This window comes from Misgurnus anguillicaudatus, chromosome 18, assembly GCF_027580225.2.
Source record: "Misgurnus anguillicaudatus chromosome 18, ASM2758022v2, whole genome shotgun sequence".
NCBI classification, from domain to species: domain Eukaryota; kingdom Metazoa; phylum Chordata; class Actinopteri; order Cypriniformes; family Cobitidae; genus Misgurnus; species Misgurnus anguillicaudatus.
Window position 1 is genome coordinate 12,227,655 of NC_073354.2, and position 26,309 is coordinate 12,253,963.

The following is a 26,309-nucleotide window of genomic DNA, read 5'->3' on the forward strand; positions in this document are numbered from 1 at the left end:
ACAAAAATTATAAGGTACTATCCATGCTTTTTTCCAAATAATTTTATTTATTAAAGAATTCCAAAAAATTCTTTCTTTGCCTGAAACACATTTCTTATATTTCTGTTCCTACATTTGGGTCAAAAATACTCTAGTTTTCTAGTTTTAAATATCAAAGTAGACAGGACCATAGACATTATATGGATAGGACTAGTCCCACTAACTAAAAAGTTATTTGCTTTGGTTAGACCGCATCATCCTGGCCGTAGGTGGCGCTGTAAGAAACACACGCCTGTAACTAACCGTCTTTCTTCTCTCATAAGTAACAAATATGGCAGACGAGTTGGATGTTGTGGACATTGAGGGAGATGAACGTGATGAAACTGTCGGGTAGGAGTTTTTCTTACTCATATTCTTCTGTTTGGGAAATGTTATGAAGTCATGCTTGGGTATAATCGAGTTCACGAGTGAAACGGGAGCGAAATAAAGCGACTGGCAATGAAATGAGCTCCTCTGGTTATTTAAAAATGTATACGTGAAACTACAGTAAACACATAAGTAGACTATAACAATTGTGCTTTAGTTTCTAATAAGACCTTCTTAATACGACTTTTCAGTTATCTAGTATGATCTGTTTAGCAGCACCTCTAAATACACATCAGTCATGTGTCATCTTTTTATTTACAAGAACGCATTTAAAACAACATTTGCTTAAAGATTTAGACACATTTTAGTACAGAGCTATTCATTGAAGTAAGTTAATGGGTTTCACTCACATTTTTACTCACAGGTGATATTAATTGTACGTCCATTACTGTAACCGTTTTGTTTACATACCTAGAGGTGTGAAAACATTGTGACAGCTTGACTTGCAAAATTCCTTAAAATCGGTAAGATCTGATATCGTTCATTTTCAGTGACCTGAGCAGTGCTGAGATACTCCAGGATCAATATTTACACTCTGCATGGAAGACAAGCAGCAGTATACTGGTAAAACCACAAGACTTTATCACTACATTTGTATGCTGATCTTCACATGTCGACCACTGATCTATGAGAGATATGCATAATAAAGATGCTACAAAAGAGATGTATTTGTTTGTGTCTGCTCAGCCCTGGACGCTGGACAGCTCCATCAGTGACGAAAACAGGGAGGCCATTGAGAGCATGCTGCTTGAAGAACAGTATCCTTCACTTTTTATCTGTGTTGTATTCACATTCATTAGTACAGCATTCAGTCTAAGTATGTGGATGTTTTCTTAATGAAAAAAGGTATTATTTTGCCAGTGAAAAAGCACCAAAGGTAGCATGGAACAACGAGAAGAGTACAGTCAAAAAGTGAGTATTTGTCTTTTTATTTGTTTGTTCATATATCAGCAAATAAAAATGTGTGTTTTTGGTGGGAATTGGTTTATGAAATTGTCCTGCTTAATTTCTTTCTAGGTCATTGGTGAAGAGTTCTGGAGGATCAACTCGTTGGGCTGAAGAGGAAAAAGATCTTTTTGAGAAAGGACTGGTATGTTTTTAATCCTGTTTCTGAATTCTGGCAAGGGCATTTACCATATTGGAAAACACAGTGGAAAAGACCAATGCTCAATAAAACAACAACAACAACCCAATATCAAATTATGCTTTTTAGGCTGAATTTGGCCGCAGGTGGACCAAAATTGCCAAACTAATCGGTACTAGGACGGTTCTACAGGTGAAGAGCTATGCTAAGCAGTACTTCAAAAATAAGGTATTCTGATTTCTGTTTTCTATATATAGTGGTAATGGACATTTTTAAAGGGTTAGTTCACTCTAGAATGAACACTTTGACATTAATTACTACTCGCTCTCATGTCGTTCTTCGGAAAACAAATGATAAATATTTTTTTATGAAATCGGACAGCTTTCCCTTTACACACTCAAAACTTTAACGCCCAGAAAGGCAGTAAAGACATTGTTAAAGACATTAAAACAGTCAATGTGATTGACAGTCTCTCTCTCTCTTTAAAGACCTAGAAAGGCAGTAAAGACTGAGTAATATAGTGACTATAGTGGTTTTGAAGGGACGAGAATTCATTTTGTGCTTCATTTTGTCTCCGACCGACGCTTATGGACAAAACCACAACATGCATGCAACAAACACTGGCATCATGTGCCGTCAGGACCCAGGACCTCACAATCGGTCACAAGTCTAAATTTTTTAAAACTGAGATTTATACATCATCTGAATAAATAACCTTTCTATTGATGCATGGTTTGTTAGAATGGACAATATTTGACCAAGATACAACTAATGATTAAAATCTGGAATCTGAGGGTGCAAAAAATCTAAATATTAAGAAAATCGCCTTTGAAGTAAGGTGACCAGATTTTTAAAATGAAAACCGGGGACATTTCCTAGTTCAATGGTCAAAAAATCATTAAAATAGATTTTGTTTTTATATGTGAATTAAAAAATGGGGACAAAAGTTTTTTAATAGTTTTCTTTTTATTGTTGTGGTGTTTCTAATTCAATTAATTTAACAATTTCTAAAGCCTAAATCTAATTTTTCCCCTTTTTTATACAATGCACAGAGACATACTTAATCAAACATTACACTACTTCAGCTGTTATTATAGCATTGTAAACGTAAAGAACAGAAGGAATAATGCAAAATGTAAACATATTTAACGTTAGCCTACACAAAACAAATGCTCAGTACCATGTTGTGATCAGCTCACTATAATTGGTTTTTTACTTTAATTTAACATGAGTAGTTAGTACCTTAACCCCCGATAACTTTGACTGTTTTCATATGTTATTATAACTTGTCTGATGATAACTCGATGGCGCTTTCTCATGTGTCTCGTAGTAAATTCTTCTTTGTTAAAGCAGTGACGCTCAACCAAGTAATCAGTTTAGCTCTGCTGGTGAAAATAATCATTACACGATTGCTTCTGTCTAGTACAAAGGCTACATGTTGATCGGGTTTTTAGTGGATTTGCCGGTTGTTTTGGACGTGCTGTAAAATGGAGACATTTCCGGGGACAGGACACCAGAAAATGAGACTGTCTGGAAAATGGGGACGTCTGGTCACCTTACTTTAAAGTCATCCAAGTGAAGGTTTTAGGAAAACATATTATTAATCATAAATACATTTGTGATATAATTATGGTAGGAAATGTTCAAAATATCATTATGAAACCTGATCTTTACCTAATATCCTAATGGCATCATATTTGGCATAAAAAATAGATAATTTTGACTAGAGCCCGACCGATTTATCGTTTTGCCGATTTTATCGGCCGATATGAGCATGTCGCAGATATATCTGTATCGGCGTATAAGCCGCAGATATGCGCCGATATGAACGTTTGTTACAGAACACATTAAATGCATTTGAAAGATGTAAGTACTTGTTTGTCCAGCAGAGTGCGCCATACTGGTTGCTAATGGCGACCCAGATCACTCACTGTAGTGACACCAGCCAATCCCCCACCCCCTTCACTTCAGTCAGTCAGTCTCTCAGTTCAGGTGGCATAGAAGCAGTCACGCAGTGTCTTCTTCACAACATTTTTACACCTGGTATTAAGACGCGCTTTGGTCGATTGGATTATAAATGGACAAGAGAGACGCATTCCCGCTTACATTTGGTGTTTTTAATCCGTCTCTTTGTCGACTTGCGAGTTAAAACGCAAGCGGGAGAAATGACGCGAGACGGAGAAATGACACGTTTAAACTACGCGCATCCGTGCACTTATATAACACTATATGAGATTACTGCTGCTTGTGTTGTTAGTTAACACGCTCATTTCAGAGCAATTGATTCAATAAGCTCGCGCTACTCTACACCCTTGCTAAATAAAAGAGGCGGAGCGAAGACGCATTAGTTTTATTAAAGTCTAAAGTTTGCACGGAACCCTGGGTTTGTGTTATAAAAACGTTGTGCACAACATTAAACATAGCGTACATTAATATGTGCTCCGTCAAGCATTGTCTTCGTAACTGTGAGTGGCTAACTAATTTGTGAAGTACACAACTTACTGTAAAGCTAATATTAATCAATGACTTCATAAGTTTCTCTTTATAACGTTATTCTCGTCAAAACTGCAAATGATGCAAGTTTTATGTATTTTGTTCTCTTTGTGTTTTAAAGTTATTTATAATAAGTCAAGTTTACTTTTTAGTGCACTGATATCCAACTAATTTTGGATAATAAAGTTTATTGTTAACTTCTTGCCTATAGTACATATCTTTGTCACATCAATATAAGTGTTGGATCACCACATTTGTGAGTGATCACCACATTTGTGAGTGATCATTGCATTGCATTGTATTTATTCATAGTATATTATGTTAAAGTATATAGTGTATTCTATGTACAGTACTTTAGTATAATATACTGTAGTATATACTGAACTATAATGTACACATAAAGAATATCGGCCGATATATCGTTATCGGTCTTTTTTTACTCCCTAATATCTGTATCGGCATCGGCCCGAAAAAACGCATATCGGTCGGGCTCTAATTTTGACCAATACAATGTATTGGTGGCTATTGCTACAAATATACCCATTCGACTTATGACTGGTTTTATGGTCCATGGTCATATTTATATATAAGATTTCATCACAAATATCTTAATTTGTGTTCCGAAGATGAGTGAAGGTCTTACGGGTGTGGAACGGCATGAGGATGAGTAACTTAATCACAAACTTTTTATTCTGAACAACCTTGCATGCTAGTCCAACCTTGCATGATATTTTCAAGATAATTTCCTGCATTATGACTTGCAAAATGCATGCTTTCCTCGCAATTAAAATTCAGAAATGTATTACATAAACTTATTTTCTTGCATGAAATGTGGTGATGTATTTATAAATTAATGTTTAGTAATGCAAGCTTATCTTTATCAGTGCTATCTCAGTAATTTTATCTTTCAAACTTTCAGGCTAAAACAGACATACCTGACGAAGTGTCCATCACCAAAGCTGCTCCAAGCCCAACGTTGCCCTCTACAGCTGTAATCCCCACAGTGCAGCCTGATATTTCATCACTTACCAATGCTGTGCGCATCGAGCGACTCTCTGATGATGAGGATGTTGACATCACTGATGATTCCAGCAACGATGGGGCTCAGGTGGAAACCCTGTCAGATACACACAAAGACTTGCCGGATTGTGAGCTCCAGGAAGAAAACAGTCCAGTGTCACCCCTGACAGAACTTTCAAACCCTCTGTCACAATCTGAAACCACAGCTTCAGACGGACCCGCTGATTCAGACACAAACGGAAATGCTGGCATGTCTCAGATTAGGATAAATTCAGAACCAGAAGAGGAAAGTGTAAACAGCTTATCTAAAACAGGAAGTCCAGAGAAACACAGCCTTTCTGGGGAGGAAAGCAGTGATAGAGCAGGTGTCTTGTATTGCATTAATATTATTAATACGTTATTTCACTACCAGCGTAGCTAGCAACTATAAATAATGGGTTATACGTTCTTTTCCTCAGATATGATGGAACCGTGTGAGTGTGCAGAGGAGGAAGTAGAGGAAGACCAGGAAGATGAAGAAGAGCTCAGACCTCCTGACCAGGAGGTCACTTTAGATTTCAACACAATTACAGAAGAGGAGAAGCAAGCCATCTCAGAGTTTTTTGAGGGTCGTCCTTCCAAAACCCCAGAGAGATATTTAAAAATTCGCAATTACATCCTGGACCAGTGGTGAGATTTTGTATTTACTATGTATTCCTGTGAAACACTTCAATTACATATAGGGAATGTTTTAAGACCAACTTCTTATATATGCTGTATATTTTATATATAAATGTTAGTGTAAACTTATACTGTATATAAACTGTATATCTATCTTATATAGACCATTTCAGCAGTAACAACATAAACAAGCGGCTGTCGTGGTCCGGATGTAACTTCCGGTAAACTCCGCTAAGAATAAATAACAACAAAGTTCTTTAAAGTAGTTTATTTATATAACAAGAAAAAACAACACATAGATTATCTAGGAAACCAAAACATTTGCTATTTTCGATGAGGCATTTGTTCAAGAGATCAGTTTAGCAACTAGTCAGACCATTAAAAAAACGAAACCGGAAGTAAAGTATAGGTACAGTTAGTAGGTGTTGGTCTACTGCATTTTCATGATATTTTTCTTGAAAAAAAACCTTGTCTAATTTTTTTCAAGGGTGAAAAGTAAACCCAAATACCTGAACAAGACATCGGTTCGTCCAGGCTTGAAAAACTGTGGTGACGTAAACTGTATTGGTCGAATACACACTTACCTGGAGCTCATTGGAGCTATCAACTTCAACTGTGGTAATGCTTGTCATGCAGTTATTCCTTCTCTGTTTGCCAAAATCATGGATGTAATTCTGCACTTTCTCTCTCACTCACTTTCTCTCCCTTCATCTGTAGATCAGGCGATCTACAACCGCCCGCGAGTGGTTGATCGCTCACGATTTAAGGAAAGCAAAGACAGTCTGGAGGCTTATCATCTTGCCCAGAGACTGCAGTCTATGGTAAGAGAATCTGGAATGAGCTCAGTATTAAACACTTTTATCTCTGCACTTGTTATTTTCATATGTCATTTTCAATTTTTCCAGCATTTTATTTAAAGGGACACTCCACTTTTTTGCTCCCCTAGAGTTAAACATTAGATTTTTTTACCATTTTGGAATCCATTCAGCTGATCTCTGGGTCTGGTGCTACCACTTTTAGCATAGCTTAGCATAATCTATTGAATCTGATTAGACCATTAGCATCGCGCTAAAAATTATCCAAAGAGTTTTGATATTTTTCCTATTTAAGACTCTTCTGTAGTTACATTGTGTATTAAGACTGACAGAAAATTAAGACTGACAAAAAGGTTGCATTTTTCTAGGCAGATGTGGCTAGGAACTATACTCTCATTCTGGCGTAATAATCAAGGTTTTTACAGCTGTAACATGGCTGCAGGAGGCGCAATGATATTACACAGCACCTGAAAGTAGTCCCCTTGGTTACTTTCAATAGCAGGGGATTATTTTCAGGGGCTGCATAATATCCTTGCACCTGCTGCAGCCATGCCACAGCAGCAAAAACCTTGATCACTACGCCAGAATGAGAGCACAGTTCCTAGCCATATCTGCCTAGAAAATTGCAACTTTTAATTTTCTGTCTTAGTACACAATGTAACTACAGAAGAGTCCAGTTTTAAATAAAAGAAATATCGAAACTCTTTGGTGTTTTATGTTTTAGCGCAATGCTAATAGTCTAATCAGATTCAATGGATTATGCTAAGCTATGCTAAAAGTGGTACCGCCAGACCCGGAGATCAGCTGAATGGATTCCAAAACAGTAAAAATTAAATGTTTAACTCTAGGGGAGCTGGAAAATGAGGTTTAAAAAATATTTTTTTTTAAAAAAGGAGTGTCCCTTTACAGATTGTTTAAATCATTGCTTAATTTGGTGTGTTGTTTTGCAGCGTACAAGAAAGCGCCGAATTCGAGACACGTGGGGAAATTGGCGTGATGCCAAGGATCTAGAGGGGCAGACGTATGAGGTAGAGAAACTCAAAGAACACTTCTATTTTCATGACAATATCGTCCCTTTAGATTCAGTTTTTGGCCTGCTACAGCTGAGGTCATTCACTACTTATAGATCTGAAACTCTATTATCCCATTCACACAGTGCATTGGTCCCAGAAAATTTCTGTAAAATTGGCAAAGAGGCTACTGTGTGAACACAAACACGTCCCGTAAATGTTCTGGGATCACTCCCGTAAAGGAATCTAGTAACATTTACAGAACACATTCTGTGTGAACACAAAGCAGAAACAATACTGTAAGGGTCGTGCCGTAGTGAGGATGCATGTGACATCACAAGAAGTTATGGTTTATGCTTTTTGAGACAGGGATTTAAACACAGATGAACATTCACAATGAGAAAGGTCAGCAAACTGGACTGAAGCAGAGATCAGGGAGCTCGTCACTATCCACGCTGAAGCTGAGATCATTCACCAGCATGACAGAACAGCACATCACACGCTCCTTATGATCTTATGAAACACAAACACTTTTTGTACCAGGCTATAAACATGTTTTTTTCTATTTCTCTATTAAGCTATGCATTTTAACATAAGAGTCTATGGAGATCAGTCACTGCCGTGTTCGCTTCACGATAGAGACCAGAAGGTTGTCCCTTGGTGTGAACGCACGCACAGATTCTGGAAAATCATTGGCTTTGTGAATAAACCAAAAATCTACCGAATCCCGGACGCATTTCTGTGTATTTTCCCTAATCTCTGTGTGGAAAGAGCTTATGATGTTTTTAAAGTGCACCTATTATACAAAATCCACTTTTACAAGGTGTTTGGACATACATGTGTATTGGCAGTGTGTGAACACCCTACAAAGAAAAAATTCACTCACTCCAGTGACGTCACACTGACCAAGCCCCACCCACAACCACTGACTGACAGTCCTGCATTACTATAGTTTCCACCTCAGTTCTGTTACGTACTGTCAACATTGTTACTCTACCTAGCAGAAAAAAAGAATGACTTTAGACACCAAATGTACTTATGATATAATTAATCACCCATATGCAATAAATAGTACATATAAAATATTTGACTGTAGTACCTCTTAAACATAACATGTCTTTTGTGTGTTGTATGGAAGAAGCAATTACAGATTGTTTAGAAATGGTCTTTTGTATATTTTTCAGCATCTGAGCGCAGAGGAGCTGGCCCTCAGAAGAGAGGAAATGAAGAAAAAAGGACCAAAACCATCTAAACTCTTTAAACAAAAAGGGTAAACACAAACACTTTTGCTGCTGAATAGTTTGGATAATTTGATAAGGAGCAATGTTGTGTTTAATTCAATTGCTTGTTGTGTTTGCAGCTCCTTTGATCCATTCCAGCTCATTCCATGCAAGCCTTTTGGAGAGGACATACAGGTACGTCACATCTTTGAGATTTCTGCCGTAACTGAAGTTGATAAATGTATAGATATCAGTGATGCGCGGGTCAATGTATAAACAACCCGTACCCGACCGACGTTTTCAACTAACCCGCCCGCAACTCAGACCTCTAAAAAATAAATAGTATACACGACACTATCCCTGGCCCGCATTTTTTAAAAGTAGTAATTGTTTAAAATAGTTAACTGGCATCTTTATTTCAAACAACCCGACCGACCGCGACCCGAATATCATAATTTTTTTTGATGACTCGTAACCGCAGATGACCGCAGGCACCCGCTCATTTCAGATCAACCTGCGCATCACTGATCGATATATGAAATGGAAAATCAGTTTATCTGTGATAAATTTAGTGGATGAAGATGAATTGCTTCACCTTTATTTTGTTTGGTGTTTCTTTTTTCAGGAACCCTACAGCGTGCTCCTTTGTGCTGAGGCTCTTGTGATAATGGATATTGTAAGTTTCATATGATGTTGGCAAAAATATAGTCTCATCTAAGCTGTTTAAGCACCATTTTTTTGGTCTCCAATTTATTCCTTAAAAATTTACTGATCCAGTTTTTTTCCTAGCATGCTCATGTATCTATGGGAGAGGTGATTGGCCTTTTAGGAGGAACGTACGAAGAGGACAAGAAGATTTTAAAGGTTAGAAGATTTTTAGAGGTTTTGGGTTTACTGGTAAATGTTTAAAATCCTACAGTAGTACTCAAACAGCGCATTCAGATAATTTTGCTTTGTTTGCAAACTTTTTGCGAATAAATTTTCAGTCCCTTCAGAAAAACGCGATTATGTGATTAAATTCATAATCAGCCAAAGTCTGCATATTTATGCGGGGTCGCATTTTTTACTTTCACTGCATAAATTGCAGATTATTGCTCGCAAAATATGCGGGGTTGCATGATTTCATAGAAAAAGTCACATATATCTTAGCAGAAAGTTGAAAAATGTTGCATTTACTTCACATATGTGCAGCCATGTCCCATGTTATCATGGGTATGTTAGGAAGTGAAGTAATTATGTGACATGAACATCAATCAAAAGCTGCTAAAAGTTTTTGCAAGTTCACACAGTTTTTGCAAGTTCACGCAATTTGGGCAAGTTCCCACAATTTTATTCCATAAATATCCCGCATACTCCATCGCATTTTTTAAGAAAACGTGCCGCAAGATCAAGAATTTTTGCCCGCAACAACCGCACAACAAAACACGTTTTTATGGAAGGACGGAATTTTACATTACACATCCTCATAACACCATTAATCGGTGTTGTGCCTGAACGAGTTCATTGAACGAAAGTTCAAGAACTAGTTCATATTTTGGGCGAATGTGAACTGAACGTACTGTATTACTGCCTGATGAACGCAAGGTGAACTCGTTCATTCTGGGGCTTGTGAACGGCACGTTCTCTCAGTTTAACATCATTCAGTAGGGTGCCAGATTTCTATAGAGTCTTTCAGGCGAAAACCCGTCTAAAACTCACTGTAAACAGGCCTTAATGTGTAGCGGAAAAAACACCCAATCTGGCAACACTGCCACCAGGCTGCATACGTCATCAAAACAACACTGACTGGACGCTGCTATCCAAATCCCTGCCGCGCCACTCGCATAGTTTAACATTAAATAACATCATATTTGTCCTAAATCGTTAACGATTAACAAAGGCTGGTTACGCATATTCTGGATCTTGAATTTGACTTTGAATAAGCTCACGCTATTTAACGTGCATGTGCGATGTGCAATACCTGCGAGTTGTCATACACGCAACGCCTCGCAGCGCTTCTTGCCCGGAAAACCCCCTTGAAGCACCGGCTAGCCTTTCAAGGTATGTGCAAGCAAATACAAAAATTAAAAGACAGTCAATGCTCGTAAACCCTGGTTGGATAAGGGTTTAAAGTTGGATATGAAGATGAAATATGACGCATTTAGCTTCAGTGTTAAAACTGAAAAAATAATTCCTGTCTGTGGTTCTATATGGGCTATAATGGCAATATTTTAAAAAAATTATAATATGGGGAAAAAGAACTATAAATTAGTTCATTTTTGGAACTGTGAACTAGTTCAAAATTTGGAAATATGAACTATGAACTGAACTAGTTCATTTTAAAATTTGTGAACTGTGAACTGAACTAGTTCATGTAGAAAGTGAACTTTCCCAACACTGCCATTAATAAGGTAATGTAATGTAAATGATGTGTTTATAGATCTGTGCAGCAGAACCATGTAACAGCCTGAGCACCGGTCTGCAGTGTGAGATGGATCCCGTCTCTCAAACTCAGGCATCTGAGCTGCTCGGGGTCAAAGGTTATAGTGTTGTGGGCTGGTACCATTCTCACCCGGCCTTTGATCCAAACCCCTCCCTCAGAGACATTGACACTCAGGCCAAATACCAGGTTGGTAAGACTCTTTGCACAGATTGCTTCAGAAAAGGTTTTTGTCTGAACTTTGTATAAATCTGTTTTTCTTTGTGAATTGCAGAGTTATTTCTCCCGAGGTGGTGCTCCATTTATTGGGATGATTGTCAGCCCGTATAACCCCACAAACTCCTCCCCCTTCTCTCAGAGTACCTGTTTGATGGTACAGGAGGAGGTTGGACCCTCTGGACCTCAGAGTATGTTAAAGTTTCTCTCTTGAATGCAGTTTACATCAATGCTCGGTTACATTCAGGCTTGCACAACATATTATTAAAGCTAAAGAAGGTGGAGCTTCATATTAAGTCATGGTTCTGGTTTTGTTGTTGCAGTTTAATAAGCTTGGCTTTGTTGCACTGTGACTACAATGGCAGTTTTTTAAACAACCAGTTTTCTAAGCCATTAACTCTTTCCCCGCCAGCATTTAAAAAAAAGTTGGCAGCCAGCGGCAGCATTTTTCATGATTTTCACAAAAGTTTAATGCCTTCAAGAAAATGTTCTTATTTAAATATATAAACCAACAATATATCAAATGAAAGAACAGACCCTCTGCTTAAAAAAAAGAAAAGTTTCATCCTACCTTCATTAGTTCTCTTTTTATCACCTCTCAAATATGTGTAGGTTTCTTCAAAAACACACAATTTTGAGCAAAAAGCTGAGATAATAAAATTTTTTAAAGGACTTTTGATAGAGATCAGATGCAGATACATCTTTAAAAAATACATTGAGTTCTTTCTCTTTCACGTGAGGTGCTACTTCTGGGTTGTATAAGTTGTGTAAGTCCGCCACCTGGTGGATAATAGCGGTATTGCGGAAAGCCAGAAATCCTCATCATTGGCAGGGAAGCGTTTTCTCTTAATTGACGGTTATCTTGTCAATGGCGACTAAAGAGTTAATGTAGTCTTTTGCAAAGATTGCAGCATGAAGCATTAAAGGGAGCGTTTTTAAGATGTTAAATAAATCTTTGGTGTCCCCAGAGTGCGTATGTGAAGTTTTAGCTCAAAATACCATATAGATAATTTATTATAGCATGTTAAAATTGCCACTTTGTAGGTGTGAGCAAAATGTGCCATTTTTGGGTGTGTCCTTTAAAAATGCAAATGTGCTGAACTCTGCACTAAATGGCAGTGTCGTGGTTGGATAGTGAAAATTAATGGGAGGTATTATCCCCTTCTGACATCACAAGAGGAGCCAAATTTCAATTAGCTATTTTTTCACATGCTCGGAGAGAATGGTTTACTAAAACGAAGTTACTGGGTTGATCTTTTTTACATTTTCTAGGTTGATAGAAGCACTGGGGACCCAATTATAGCACTTAAAACATGGAATAAGTCAGATTTTCATGATATGACCCCTTTAAGTTAGTTGGTACAATCTGGCTAAGTTGACATAACTTGAAATTGTTTAACATCATTTGCTAAGTTAAAGTAACATAAATGTTATTATATCATTTTTACAGTATATGTGTATATTTTATTCACATGTTTGTTTCAGAAACTTCCATACCAGTTTAACATTCAGTACTTATCCGAACTTCCTGATTGGTCAGAAGTGATGAGAAGGACAGAATGGGTGGTGTTTAAGTACAGACACTGTCATGGGTAAGCTGTATGTTTTTATGTATACTGCATTATTAAAGGTGACATAGAATGGTTGAACGGAGTATCTATTCTTGTTCTGTGATGTGACATGTAGACAAAAAAAATTTTGTTTGGGTCTGTAATGCCTTAGAAGCTTCCTAAAACCTCTCTCAGATAGCTCTATTAGGGTGGGGGATTTTAAACAAGTTGTTTTGCACCTATTTGGCTCCCCCTACTGGCTTAACTTGCAATCTCATTACTGATTGGCTGACTTTGCTGCCACTCAAAAAATGTAGCCAATTATTTTAAAGTGGATGGGCAGTTAGATGCCTGTGATGTCATAAGCATCAGTTTTTCAGATTGGGCTGTTTTCTGGCTGACATTTCTAAAAGAGGAATTTCTATGAGACTGAGATGTTTAGCATGTTTAGCACTTTTTGTATGTTTGTGAATGTGGGTAGACTACCATTATTCAACAAAGAAAAGGTAAAAATGGTTTTTCATTCTCTGTCCCCTTTAAGGAATTATGCTTTAGTTTGAGCTCACCGTGCTCCTTGTTTGTTTAGGAGTGTACCAATGGACAGGCTTTTTCGCAGAGATTCTTCTCTCACTTGCTTGGAAAAGGTAATATTTAGTTTCAGTCTCATGCCCCCTTCACACCTTACACACATTACTGTATGTAAAATATATGGTAAAAATGCTGTACTGTTTGTCACTCATAGCCATAACTACAAATGAATCGAGCTGTACAACTATTAAAATCTATAAAAAATCTAGAATGCCTGGTTAGTAAAAACAAGATGTAATTTTTGTATATTATATATTTTTTTAGAAAATTTTCCCATTATTTACATTCTGGAGGGTAACGCACGTGTGTAGTGGCATCAGCGCACAATACTTTGAACAATACAAATATACAAAGTTGTGAGAAACAGTTATTAACGCATGAATCAAACTCAAATTATATGAAACAGTCATAAAACACACAGTAAATATCATCTTCTCTGTCTTGTCTACTCTGATTAATAATAATAATAATAATAATAATAAATGTATTACATCACTGCTCATTCGCAGAAAGTTCACATCATACTAAATAGATACTGTATTGGTCTTCTCTCTCTATCTATGTACAGATGCTTGCATCAGTCCGGACAATTTTGGAGCGGGTCTCAGAGGTTGACGTGGAGACTTGGCTGGTTCAGTTACAGACGTTGTTTGAAACGCATTTTCTTCCTGACACTGGCTCCTCCTCCGCTGGTGATCCAATAGCACAGCAGCATTTACTGTCATTCTCCTCCGAGCCAATCAACAGCAACCTTGTCACAGATGAGATGTGTGTTACGGAGGAGGAGCACACAATTGACTCTGACAGCCAAGATGAAGTGTACACTACAGGAACCATCTACCATATCATAAGTTGTAATGAGGAAGAGGATGCAACTGTTACACCGACTCTCAGTCCAAAAACTCTGTAAATAGTCCATTGGACCTGGCTTATTTCATTGACGTCGCCAAGTAACACAGCTAGAATTATGCTGTTATATGAATAAAATATGCTGTTGTAGAGGATAATAAAGTGTTATGTATACACTGTACAAAACTGATATTAAAAAAATGTTACATTGCTAATAGTGTAATTTTTTTAATAATATAATCTGTCTATTAAAGTGTTACATAGTTTTTAATGAAATTTGAGAAATAACATTTAATGAGATTATAAACAATACAAGTTTATTAATAAATCCCTTTTTGTGTTCTGCTTTGTATATTGCAATGTTTTTAATATTCATAATTTTTATATGAATAAACATTAAAAAACTTTTATTTAATAAATAAATGTGCATTGAAATAGAAAATTGTATTGAAAGCAGAAAACAGATGTAAATATTCACTAATGTACAAGAAAAAAAGGAAAAAGTAGCTTTTTCTGTACATTGACAGCTCTAATTGAATATTGACAGTGTTGTTTACATTTAAAGACTCTAGATTACATCAGTGGAACTCAGCGTATATTTGAAATTAACAGAGCATTCCAAGGAGCCACGTGATTGGTCGATTTAAGTCATACACCTGACATCAGTGTAGAAATCAAATTCAAACCAAAATTCTCACTCAATTTTGAGACACAAACACATTTCTCAAGAGATTTTTTGCTGCTTCTGAATCTTGTTGATATCTTCATGATGACGAGCACGGTGAGGACCTTCACAGGTAAGTATGGCCTCCGAAAGACCCGAGTTTGTCCAAAATATTTAGATGATTACTGTGTAGGCCGGTTGAGTGTTTCCAGGTCGAAGGTGAAGGACATCTCAGGGATGGTCAGCTCCAGAGCCGTTCGCCCATCAAGGAAGAGGAAGAGAGATGCTGAGCTGCAGGTGGACCACCAGAGGCTGGAGGACAGGTACATGTGCAACACCGCTGTCATTCCATACACTTGTTCAGCATTTTTTAATGGGCAGTTGTAGCCTAAAAGTTACCAGTTCGAGTCTAAATTTGGGTTACCACCATACATTGTCAAATACATCACTTTTACTTTTCAGGCCTTCAACCTCAACACCATCTGCAGACACGACACCAGAGGAACCTCTCTCCATCCACGGCCACACCGTAGAGGACTTCCAGGACATCTATCACTCCACGGTAGATCCCATGCTACGGATGTCCTCTGCTCGGCTGCGTCCATACAGCCTGAGTCTGGGTCTGAGGATCAAGCAGCGCCTGTGGGAGACACTCAACCGTCCCAGCTTTTGTGAGGAAGAGCAGGCTGATGGATCCATCCGCATCAGAGAGATCTTCTCTACACCAGGAGCTGCTCCTCCTCGCATAGAAGTGGACATCAGTGAAGAGCCTCCACCTCACTGACCCAGGTGAAAGAAGGCCAGGTACTGAAACAGTATGTGATTTATAATTACTGCTGTAAGTATTGTAAATATCGCTGTAAATACGTAGCATAAGTATAACCATTTCAGCAAATGTGTTTTTCATCATTTTCTTTTTTGATGATTGTGCAAAAAGTATTACTATGGATTTCTTTATATTTACATTGAGGTGTGGTCCCATTTTAATGAGTCTGTGGTCCTGGTCTTGTTATTCCAGGTTGGGTTTCATGTCATGGCTTTTTGAGAGTCTTGCTGTTGTGGTACTTTGAGTTTTGGTTTCTTGTCTTGATTGTTGCAGGTTGTTTCGGGTTCAGGTTTTGTCCTTTGCAGGTTGTTTCGGCTGGTGGTCTGCAGATTGTTTCAGGTTTTGTCTTTTGCAGGTTGTTTCGGCTGGTGGTCTGCAGATTGTTTCAGGTTTTGTCTTTTGCAGGTTGTTTCGGCTGGTGGTCTGCAGGTTGTTTCAGGTTTTGTCTTTTGCAGGTTGTTTCGGCTGGTGGTCTGCAGATTGTTTCAGGTTTTGTCTTTTGCAGGTTGTTTCGGCTGGTGGTCTGCAGGTTGTTTCAGGTTTTGTCTTTTGCAGGTTGTTTCGGCTGGTGGTCTGCAGATTGTTTCAGGTTTTGTCTTTTGCAGGTTGTTTCGGCTGGTGGTCTTCAGGTTTTTTCAGGTTTTGTCCTTTGCAGGTTATTTCGGCTGGTGGTCTGCAGGTTGTTTCGGGTTCAGGTTTTGTCCTTTGCAGGTTGTTTCGGCTGGTGGTCTGCAGGTTGTTTCAGGTTTTGTCTTTTGCAGGTTGTTTCGAGAGGTGGTCTGCAGATTTTTTCAGGTTTTGTCTTTTGCAGGTTGTTTCGGGTGGTGGTCTGCAGATTGTTTCAGGTTCAGGTTTTGTCCTTTGCAGGTTGTTTCAGCTGGTGGTCTGCAGATTGTTTCAGGTTCAGGTTTTGTCCGCAGGTTGTTTCAGCTGGTGGTCTGCAGGTTTTTTCAGGTTTTGTCTTTTGCAGGTTGTTTCGGCTGGTGGTCTTCAGGTTTTTTCAGGTTTTGTCTTTTGCAGGTTGTTTCGGCTGGTGGTCTTCAGGTTTTTTCAGGTTTTGTCCTTTGCAGGTTGTTTCGGCTGGTGGTCTGCGGCTTTCATATTCATCTGTCATTGTTTAGAAGTCTTGTTCATCTCTTGTGGTGTGTTATTGGCTGTTTTTGCAGGTCCTGTCGTTCATGGCTGTAGCGTTGCTGTGCTTTCTCGGTTTCCGGTTCCTCTGCCTTCATGTTTTTGAGATTTTAAAGTTTTGTCTAGAGATGTTTTTCAGATCCAGTAACCTTTGCTCTGTCTCCAGATCAGCCTTACAAACAGTTGACAGCTGAACTCCAGTACTGCTCATTTTATCAGCAGCACTTTCCTCTGAAACAAACTTACATTCACATTTCCACAAATGTATATCAACTCGCGTATATAACTTAAACTCTCCAGACAAATAAGTAAACAAACAAACAAATAAATAAATATTTAAGCTACTATTAAAGCTATAGTAAAGCTTTATACTTTGTAACTTTATAAAATATATTTATAATATAGATTTAATATTTATAATATTATATCTTAATTACACGATTACTTATACTAATATATTAATAATTTATTATTTATAATATAACTTTATACTAAATAGAACTCTATATTAAAACTAATATTAAAGCTAATATATAAATGTATATAAAGCTAATATTATAGCTTCTTAATACATATTTATCCTATAGTTATTATAGTTAAAATATATAATTATACCATTAGTGACACTAATATGTTATATATAAATTATATACTAAAATATAAAGCTACTATTAAAGCTATATTAAAGATGTATAAATAGCTATATAATATAGATATATTATTTATAATATATTATATCTTAATTAAACAATTGCTTATTAATAATATATTATTTATAATATAACTTTATACTTAATATAAATCTATATTAAAGCTAATATTAAAGCTGTATTAAAGCTAATATATATAAAGCTAAAATGAAAGCTAATATAAAAACTATAAAGCTAATATTATAGCATCATAATACATATTTATACTATAGTTAGACTTATAATTTATAATTATACCATTAGTTACACTAATATATTATATATTGATTATATACTAATATATAAAGCTAATAATATAGCATCATAATACATATTTCTACTATAGTTATTATAGTTATAATTTATAATTATACCATTAGTTACACTAATATATTATACATTAATTATAATATATAAAGCTAATATTATAGCTTCATAATAAATATTTATACTATAGTTATCAGACTTATAATTTATAATTATACCATTAGTTACACTAATATATTATATATTGATTATATACTATAAAGCTAATATTAAAGCTATATTAAAGCTAACATATAAGCTAATATTTTAAGTATATAAAGCAAATATAATATCTTTGTAATATATAGATTTATAATATAAATACTTAGTAATATATTATTTATTAATTAAACTATAAATTATACTAATATATTAAGTATACACTAATTATAAGCTAATGTAAAATAAGTTAATATAAAAAAAAATAAAAATAAATATTAAAGCTATATTAAAGCTAAAAAAACTAATTTTAAAGTTAATATAAAAAGGCTATGTATTTAAAAAATGTGTGAGAGGAGATAATTGAAACCATAATTACAAACAAAAATACTAAGGGGGTTTAAAGTTATCTGCAACAACAATAATATTCAATAAATAACTAAATAAATACAAATGTAGACAATTATTTGGTTAAGACACTAAATATATATATATATATCTGAGCCCAGCTGTATTTATAAATAAATATAATTATTTAAAAAGCTAATCATTTTGTTGTGTCTTTATTTTGCAATATCCTTTGTGTTGTTTGTTTGTTTGTGGTAAAACTAATTACAACAACATGATACATGTTTCTTTGTATTTGAATTAATCTAAAATGGGACTAATCTAAAATCTATTTATTGTCCTGAAAAGTTTATCCCCAACCTTTATTAAACAGATGTATAAGAGCTACAATGGTTGTGAGTTAAAAGTTGAATAACACAAATGTGTTTTTTATTAGAAGTGTTTTTAATGTTGGTTTTAAATCCACCTTGAAAAATATTTACTTGAATAAAATGTGTGTCAACTTTCCCCAATTATTTCTACAATTTCTATCAACCTGGACAACACCAATCACATAATATTTGAACTGATTCACAATATCACTGATAACACAGGATGAATAAATGTGGATGTTTCAAACCTTGCTATGACTCTTTTCAGTGGATTTTTGGCTGGCAGTGTGCTGTATAAGAACATCAGTGTGTTCAAGCAAGCTTGCAGTAAAGGTCCTAAACAACATCTTCAGCATGGATCCTGCCTGCACACATCAACACAAAACATTTTCATACTTTTACAAATCAATAAAAGTTAAGACTGTGGGCTACTTGATGCTGTACATATTAAAGATTAGAAACCATGTTTTTTGTAATACATAGAACGTAATTTTGATTTGATTTATTTAAATTGCAAGTGTTTTGGGACATGTGAGCAAAGAGTAAGTACAATTGTCTACAGTTTGCACAATAACAAAATGCATATGACTTTTTGATCAAAACGGACAACTTTCAACAATGTTTCATCATCGTGTAAGCCATGACATTCAAAATAATCCATTCAATTATCAAAATCTGTCTACATACATAAACATTACATAAATCTCTGACATGGAATGTTTGTAATATCTGATAAACTGGTGAATGACCTGACATTGCTATAAAATTTCAATTACAATCAATCAAGTTTGGGAGCATATGTAGTTTGCCCATATCACAAATAGAGTACTTTTTTTTGAGAATGGAGAACTGTCACAACCCCCAATTTTTTTAATTTAATAAATAAATTTGCATTGAAATAAAAAATTTTATTGAAAGCAGAAAACAGATGTAAATATTCACTAATGTATAAGAAAAAAATGAAAAAGTAGCTTTTTCTGTACATTGACAGCTCTAATTGAATATTGACAGTGTTGTTTACATTTAAAGACTCTACATTACATCAGTGGAACTCAGCGTATATTTGAAATTAACAGAGCATTCCAAGGAGCCACGTGATTGGTCGATTTAGGTCATACACCTGACATCAGTGTAGAAATCAAATTCAAACCAAAATTCTCACTCAATTTTGAGACACAAACACATTTCTCAAGAGATTTTTTGCTGCTTCTGAATCTTGTTGATATCTTCATGATGACGAGCACGGTGAGGACCTTCACAGGTAAGTATGGCCTCCGAAAGACCCGAGTTTGTCCAAAATATTTAGATGATTACTGTGTAGGCCGGTTGAGTGTTTCCAGGTCGAAGGTGAAGGACATCTCAGGGATGGTCAGCTCCAGAGCCGTTCGCCCATCAAGGAAGAGGAAGAGAGATGCTGAGCTGCAGGTGGACCACCAGAGGCTGGAGGACAGGTACATGTGCAACACCGCATTTTTTTAATGGGCAGTTGTAGCCTAAAAGTTACCAGTTCGAGTCTCAAGTATGGGTTACCATACATTCTCAAATACATCACTTTTACTTTTCAGGCCTTCAACCTCAACACCATCTGCAGACACGACACCAGAGGAACCTCTCTCCATCCACGGCCACACCGTAGAGGACTTCCAGGACATCTATCACTCCACGGTAGATCCCATGCTACGGATGTCCTCTGCTCGGCTGCGTCCCTACAGCCTGAGTCTGGGTCTGAGGATCAAGCAGCGGCTGTGGGAGACACTCAACCGTCCCAGCTTTTGTGAGGAAGAGCAGGCTGATGGATCCATCCGCATCAGAGAGATCTTCTCTACACCAGGAACTGCTCCTCCTCGCATAGAAGTGGACATCAGTGAAGAGCCTCCACCTCACTGACCCAGGTGAAAGAAGGCCAGGTACTGAACCAGTATGTGATTTATAATTACTGCTGTAAGTATTGTAAATATCGCTGTAAATACGTAGCATAAGTATAACAATTTCAGCAAATGTGTTTTTCATCATTTTCTTTTTTGATAATTGTGCAAAAAGTATTACTATGGATTTTGTTATATTTACATTGAGGTGTGGTCCCATTTTAATGAGTCTGTGGTCCTAGTCTTGTTATTCCATGTTGGGTTTCATGTCATGGCTTTTTGAGAGTCTTGCTGTTGTGGTACTTTGAGTTTTGGTTTCTTGTCTTGATTGTTGCATGTTGTTTCGGGTTCAGGTTTTGTCTTTTGCAGGTTGTTTCGAGAGGTGGTCTGCAGATTGTTTCAGGTTCAGGTTTTGTCCTTTGCAGGTTGTTTCGAGAGGTGGTCTGCAGATTTTTTCAGGTTTTGTCCTTTGCAGGTTGTTTCGAGAGGTGGTCTGCAGATTTTTTCAGGTTTTGTCCTTTGCAGGTTGTTTCGAGAGGTGGTCTGCAGGTTGTTTCGGCTCAGGTTTTGTCTTTTGCAGGTTGTTTCGGCTGGTGGTCTGCAGATTTTTTCAGGTTTGTCCTTTGCCGGTTGTTTCGGCTGGTGGTCTGCAGGTTGTTTCGGGTTACGGTTTTGTCTTTTGCAGGTTGTTTCGGGTGGTGGTCTGCAGATTGTTTCAGGTTCAGGTTTTGTCCTTTGCAGGTTGTTTCAGCTGGTGGTCTGCAGATTGTTTCAGGTTCAGGTTTTGTCCTTTGCAGGTTGTTTCGGCTGGTGGTCTGCAGGTTTTTTCAGGTTTTGTCTTTTGCAGGTTGTTTCGGCTGGTGGTCTTCAGGTTTTTTCAGGTTTTGTCCTTTGCAGGTTGTTTCGGCTGGTGGTCTGCGGCTTTCATATTCATCTGTCATTGTTTAGAAGTCTTGTTCATCTCTTGTGTTGTTTTGTTGGCTGGTATGATTGTTTTATGCAGGTCCTGTCGTTCATGGCTGTAGCGTTGCTGTGCTTTGTCTTCTCGGTTTCCGGTTCCTCTGCCTTCATGTTTTTGAGGTTTTACAATTTTGTCTTTAGATGTTTTTCAGATCCAGTAACCTCTGCTCTGTCTCCAGATCAGCCTTACAAACAGTTGACAGCTGAACTCCAGTACTGCTCATTTTATCAGCAGCACTTTCCTCTGAAACAAACTTACATTCACATTTCAACTAATGTATATCAACTCGCGTATATAACTTAACTCTCCAGACAAATAAGTAAACAAACAAATAAATAAATATTTAAGCTACTATTAAAGCTATAGTAAAGCTTTATACTTTGTAACTTTATAAAATATATTTATAATATAGATTTAATATTTATAATATTATATCTTAATTACACGATTACTTATACTAATATATTAATAATTTATTATTTATACTTTAACTTTATATTAAATAGAAATCTATATTAAAACTAATATTAAAGCTAATATATAAATGTATATAAAGCTACTATTATAGCTTCTTAATACATATTTATCCTATAGTTATTATAGTTAAAATATATAATTATACCATTAGTGACACTAATTTGTTATATATAAATTATATACTAAAATATAAAGCTACTATTAAAGCTATATTAAAGATGTATAAATAGCTATATAATATAGATATATTATTTATAATATATTATATCTTAATTATACAATTGCTTATTAATAATATATTATTTATAATATAACTTAATACTTAATATAAATCTAAATTAAAGCTAATATTAAAGCTGTATTAAAGCTAATATATATAAAGCTAAAATAAAAGCTAATATAAAAACTATAAAGCTAATATTATAGCATCATAATACATATTTATACTATAGTTAGACTTATAATTTATAATTATACCATTAGTTACACTAATAAATTATATATTGATTATATACTAATATATAAAGCTAATAATATAGCATCATAATACATATTTCTACTATAGTTATTATAGTTATAATTTATAATTATACCATTAGTTACACTAATATATTATATATTGATTATATACTAATATATAAAGCTAATAATATAGCATCATAATACATATTTCTACTATAGTTATTATAGTTATAATTTATAATTATACCATTAGTTACACTAATATATTATATATTAATTATAATATATAAAGCTAATATTATAGCTTCATAATAAATATTTATACTATAGTTATCAGACTTATAATTTATAATTATACCATTAGTTACACTAATATATTATATATTGATTATATACTATAAAGCTAATATTAAAGCTATATTAAAGCTAACATATAAGCTAACATTTTAAGTATATAAAGCAAATATAATATCTTTGTAATATATAGATTTATAATATAAATACTTAGTAATATATTATTTATTAATTAAACTATAAATTATACTAATATATTAAGTATACACTAATTATAAGCTAATGTAAAATAAGTTAATATAAAAAAAAATAAAAAAAATATTAAAGCTATATTAAAGCTAAAAAAACTAATTTTAAAGTTAATATAAAAAGGCTATGTATTTAAAAAATGTGTGAGAGGAGATAATTGAAACCATAACAAACAAAAATACTAAGGGGGTTTAAAGTTATCTGCAACAACAATAATATTCAATAAATAACTAAATAAATACAAATGTAGACAATTATTTGGTTAAGACACTAAATATATATATATATCTGAGCCCAGCTGTATTTATAAATAAATATAATTATTTAAAAAGCTAATCATTTTGTTGTGTCTTTATTTTGCAATATCCTTTGTGTTGTTTGTTTGTTTGTGGTAAAACTAATTACAACAACATAATACATGTTTCTTTGTATTTGAATTAATCTAAAATGGGACTAATCTAAAATCTATTTATTGTCCTGAAAAGTTTATCCCCAACCCTTATTAAACAGATGTATAAGAGCTACAACATAGTAAAGGTTGTGAGTTAAAAGTTGAATAACACAAATGTGTTTTTTATTAGAAGTGTTTTTAATGTTGGTTTTAAATCCACCTTGAAAAATATTTACTTGAATAAAATGTGTGTCAACTTTCCCCAATTATTTCTACAATTTCTATCAACCTGGACAACACCAATCACATAATATTTGAACTGATTCACAATATCACTGATAACACAGGATGAATAAATGTGGATGTTTCAAACCTTGTTATGACTCTTTTCAGTGGATTTTTGGCTGGCAGTGTGCTGTATAAGAACATCAGTGTGTTCAAGCAAGCTTGCAGTAAAGGTCCTAAACAACATCTTTAGCATGGATCCTGCCTGCACACATCAACACAAAACATTTTCATACTTTTACAAATCAATAAAAGTTAAGACTGTGGGCTACTTGATGCTGTACATATTAAAGATTAGAAACCATGTTTTATGTAATACATAGAACGTAATTTTGATTTGATTTATTTAAATTGCAAGTGTTTTGGGACATGTGAGCAAAGAGTAAGTACAATTGTCTACAGTTTGCACAATAACAAAATGCATATGGCTTTTTGATCAAAACGGACAACTTTCAACAATGTTTCATCATCGTGTAAGCCATGACATTCAAAATAATCCATTCAATTATCAAAATCTGTCTACATACATAAATATTACATAAATATCTGACATGGAATGTTTGTAATATCTGATAAACTGGTGAATGACCTGACATTGCTATAAAATTTCAATTACAATCAATCAAGTTTGGGAGCATATGTAGTTTGCCCATATCACAAATAGAGTACTTTTTTTGAGAATGGAGAACTGTCACAACCCCAAAATTTTTTAATTTAATAAATAAATTTGCATTGAAATAAAACATTTTTATTGAAAGCAGAAAACAGATGTAAATATTCACTAATGTACAAGAAAAAAATGAAAAAGTAGCTTTTTCTGTACATTGACAGCTCTAATTGAATATTGACAGTGTTGTTTACATTTAAAGACTCTACATTACATCAGTGGAACTCAGCGTATATTTGAAATTAACAGAGCATTCCAAGGAGCCACGTGATTGGTCGATTTAAGTCATATACCTGACATCAGTGTAGAAATCAAATTCAAACCAAAATTCTCACTCAATTTTGAGACACAAACACATTTCTCAAGAGATTTTTTGCTGCTTCTGAATCTTGTTGATATCTTCATGATGACGAGCACGGTGAGGACCTTCACAGGTAAGTATGGCCTCCGAAAGACCCGAGTTTGTCCAAAATATTTGGATGATTACTGTGTAGGCCGGTTGAGTGTTTCCAGGTCGAAGGTGAAGGACATCTCAGGGATGGTCAGCTCCAGAGCCGTTCGCCCATCAAGGAAGAGGAAGAGAGATGCTGAGCTGCAGAAGGACCACCAGAGGCTGGAGGACAGGTACATGTGCAACACCGCTGTTATTCCAGACACTTATTCAGCACTTTTTAATGTGCAGTTGTAGCTTAAAAGTTGCCAGTTTGAGTCTCAAATATGGGTTACCATACATCCTCAAATACATCACTTTTACTTTTCAGGCCTTCAACCTCAACACCATCTGCAGACACGACACCAGAGGAACCTCTCTCCATCCACGGCCACACCGTAGAGGACTTCCAGGACATCTATCACTCCACGGTGGATCCCATGCTACGGATGTCCTCTGCTCGGCTGCGTCCCTACAGCCTGAGTCTGGGTCTGAGGATCAAGCAGCGCCTGTGGGAGACACTCAACCGTCCCAGCTTTTGTGAGGAAGAGCAGGCTGATGGATCCATCCGCATCAGAGAGATCTTCTCTACACCAGGAACTGCTCCTCCTCGCATAGAAGTGGACATCAGTGAAGAGCCTCCACCTCACTGACCCAGGTGAAAGAAGGCCAGGTACTGAACCAGTATGTGATTTATAATTACTGCTGTAAGTATTGTAAATATCGCTGTAAATACGTAGCATAAGTATAACCATTTCAGCAAATTTGCTTTTTCATCATTTTCTTTTTTGATAATTGTGCAAAAAAGTATTACTATGGATTTTGTTATATTTACATTGAGGTGTGGTCCCATTTTAATGAGTCTGTGGTCCTGGTCTTGTTATTCCATGTTGTGTTTCATGTCATGGCTTTTTGAGAGTCTTGCTGTTGTGGTACTTTGAGTTTTGGTTTCTTGTCTTGATTGTTGCAGGTTGTTTCGGGTTCAGGTTTTGTCTTTTGCAGGTTGTTTCGGCTGGTGGTCTGCAGATTGTTTCAGGTTCAGGTTTTGTCCTTTGCAGGTTGTTTCGGCTGGTGGTCTGCAGGTTGTTTCGCGTTCAGGTTTTGTCCTTTGCAGGTTGTTTCGGCTGGTGGTCTGCAGGTTGTTTCAGGTTTTGTCTTTTGCAGGTTGTTTCGGCTGGTGGTCTTCAGGTTTTTTCAGGTTTTGTCTTTTGCAGGTTGTTTCGGCTGGTGGTCTGCAGGTTTTTTCAGGTTTTGTCTTTTGCAGGTTGTTTCAGCTGGTGGTCTGCAGATTGTTTCAGGTTCAGGTTTTGTCCTTTGCAGGTTGTTTTGGCTGGTGGTCTGCAGGTTGTTTCAGGTTTTGTCCTTTGCAGGTTGTTTTGGCTGGTGGTCTGCGGCTTTCATATTC

General features: G+C 35.7%; 1 protein-coding gene across 1 annotated transcript; it reads left to right on the forward strand.

Moving 5' to 3' along the window:
• The first annotated feature begins 216 nt into the window (after positions 1-216).
• mysm1 (Myb-like, SWIRM and MPN domains 1) lies at positions 217-14,657 on the forward strand. Its single transcript, XM_073855880.1, has 20 exons — positions 217-369; positions 897-969; positions 1,093-1,163; positions 1,252-1,317; positions 1,423-1,495; positions 1,619-1,717; positions 4,902-5,367; positions 5,461-5,671; positions 6,150-6,280; positions 6,380-6,483; positions 7,428-7,505; positions 8,672-8,757; positions 8,848-8,902; positions 9,333-9,383; positions 9,497-9,571; positions 11,127-11,315; positions 11,401-11,528; positions 12,824-12,934; positions 13,479-13,536; positions 14,049-14,657. Exons 1-20 carry the CDS (start codon positions 311-313, stop codon positions 14,388-14,390), a joined length of 2,526 nt encoding a protein of 841 aa, XP_073711981.1. The 5' UTR covers positions 217-310; the 3' UTR covers positions 14,391-14,657.
• The last annotated feature ends 11,652 nt before the right edge of the window (positions 14,658-26,309 follow it).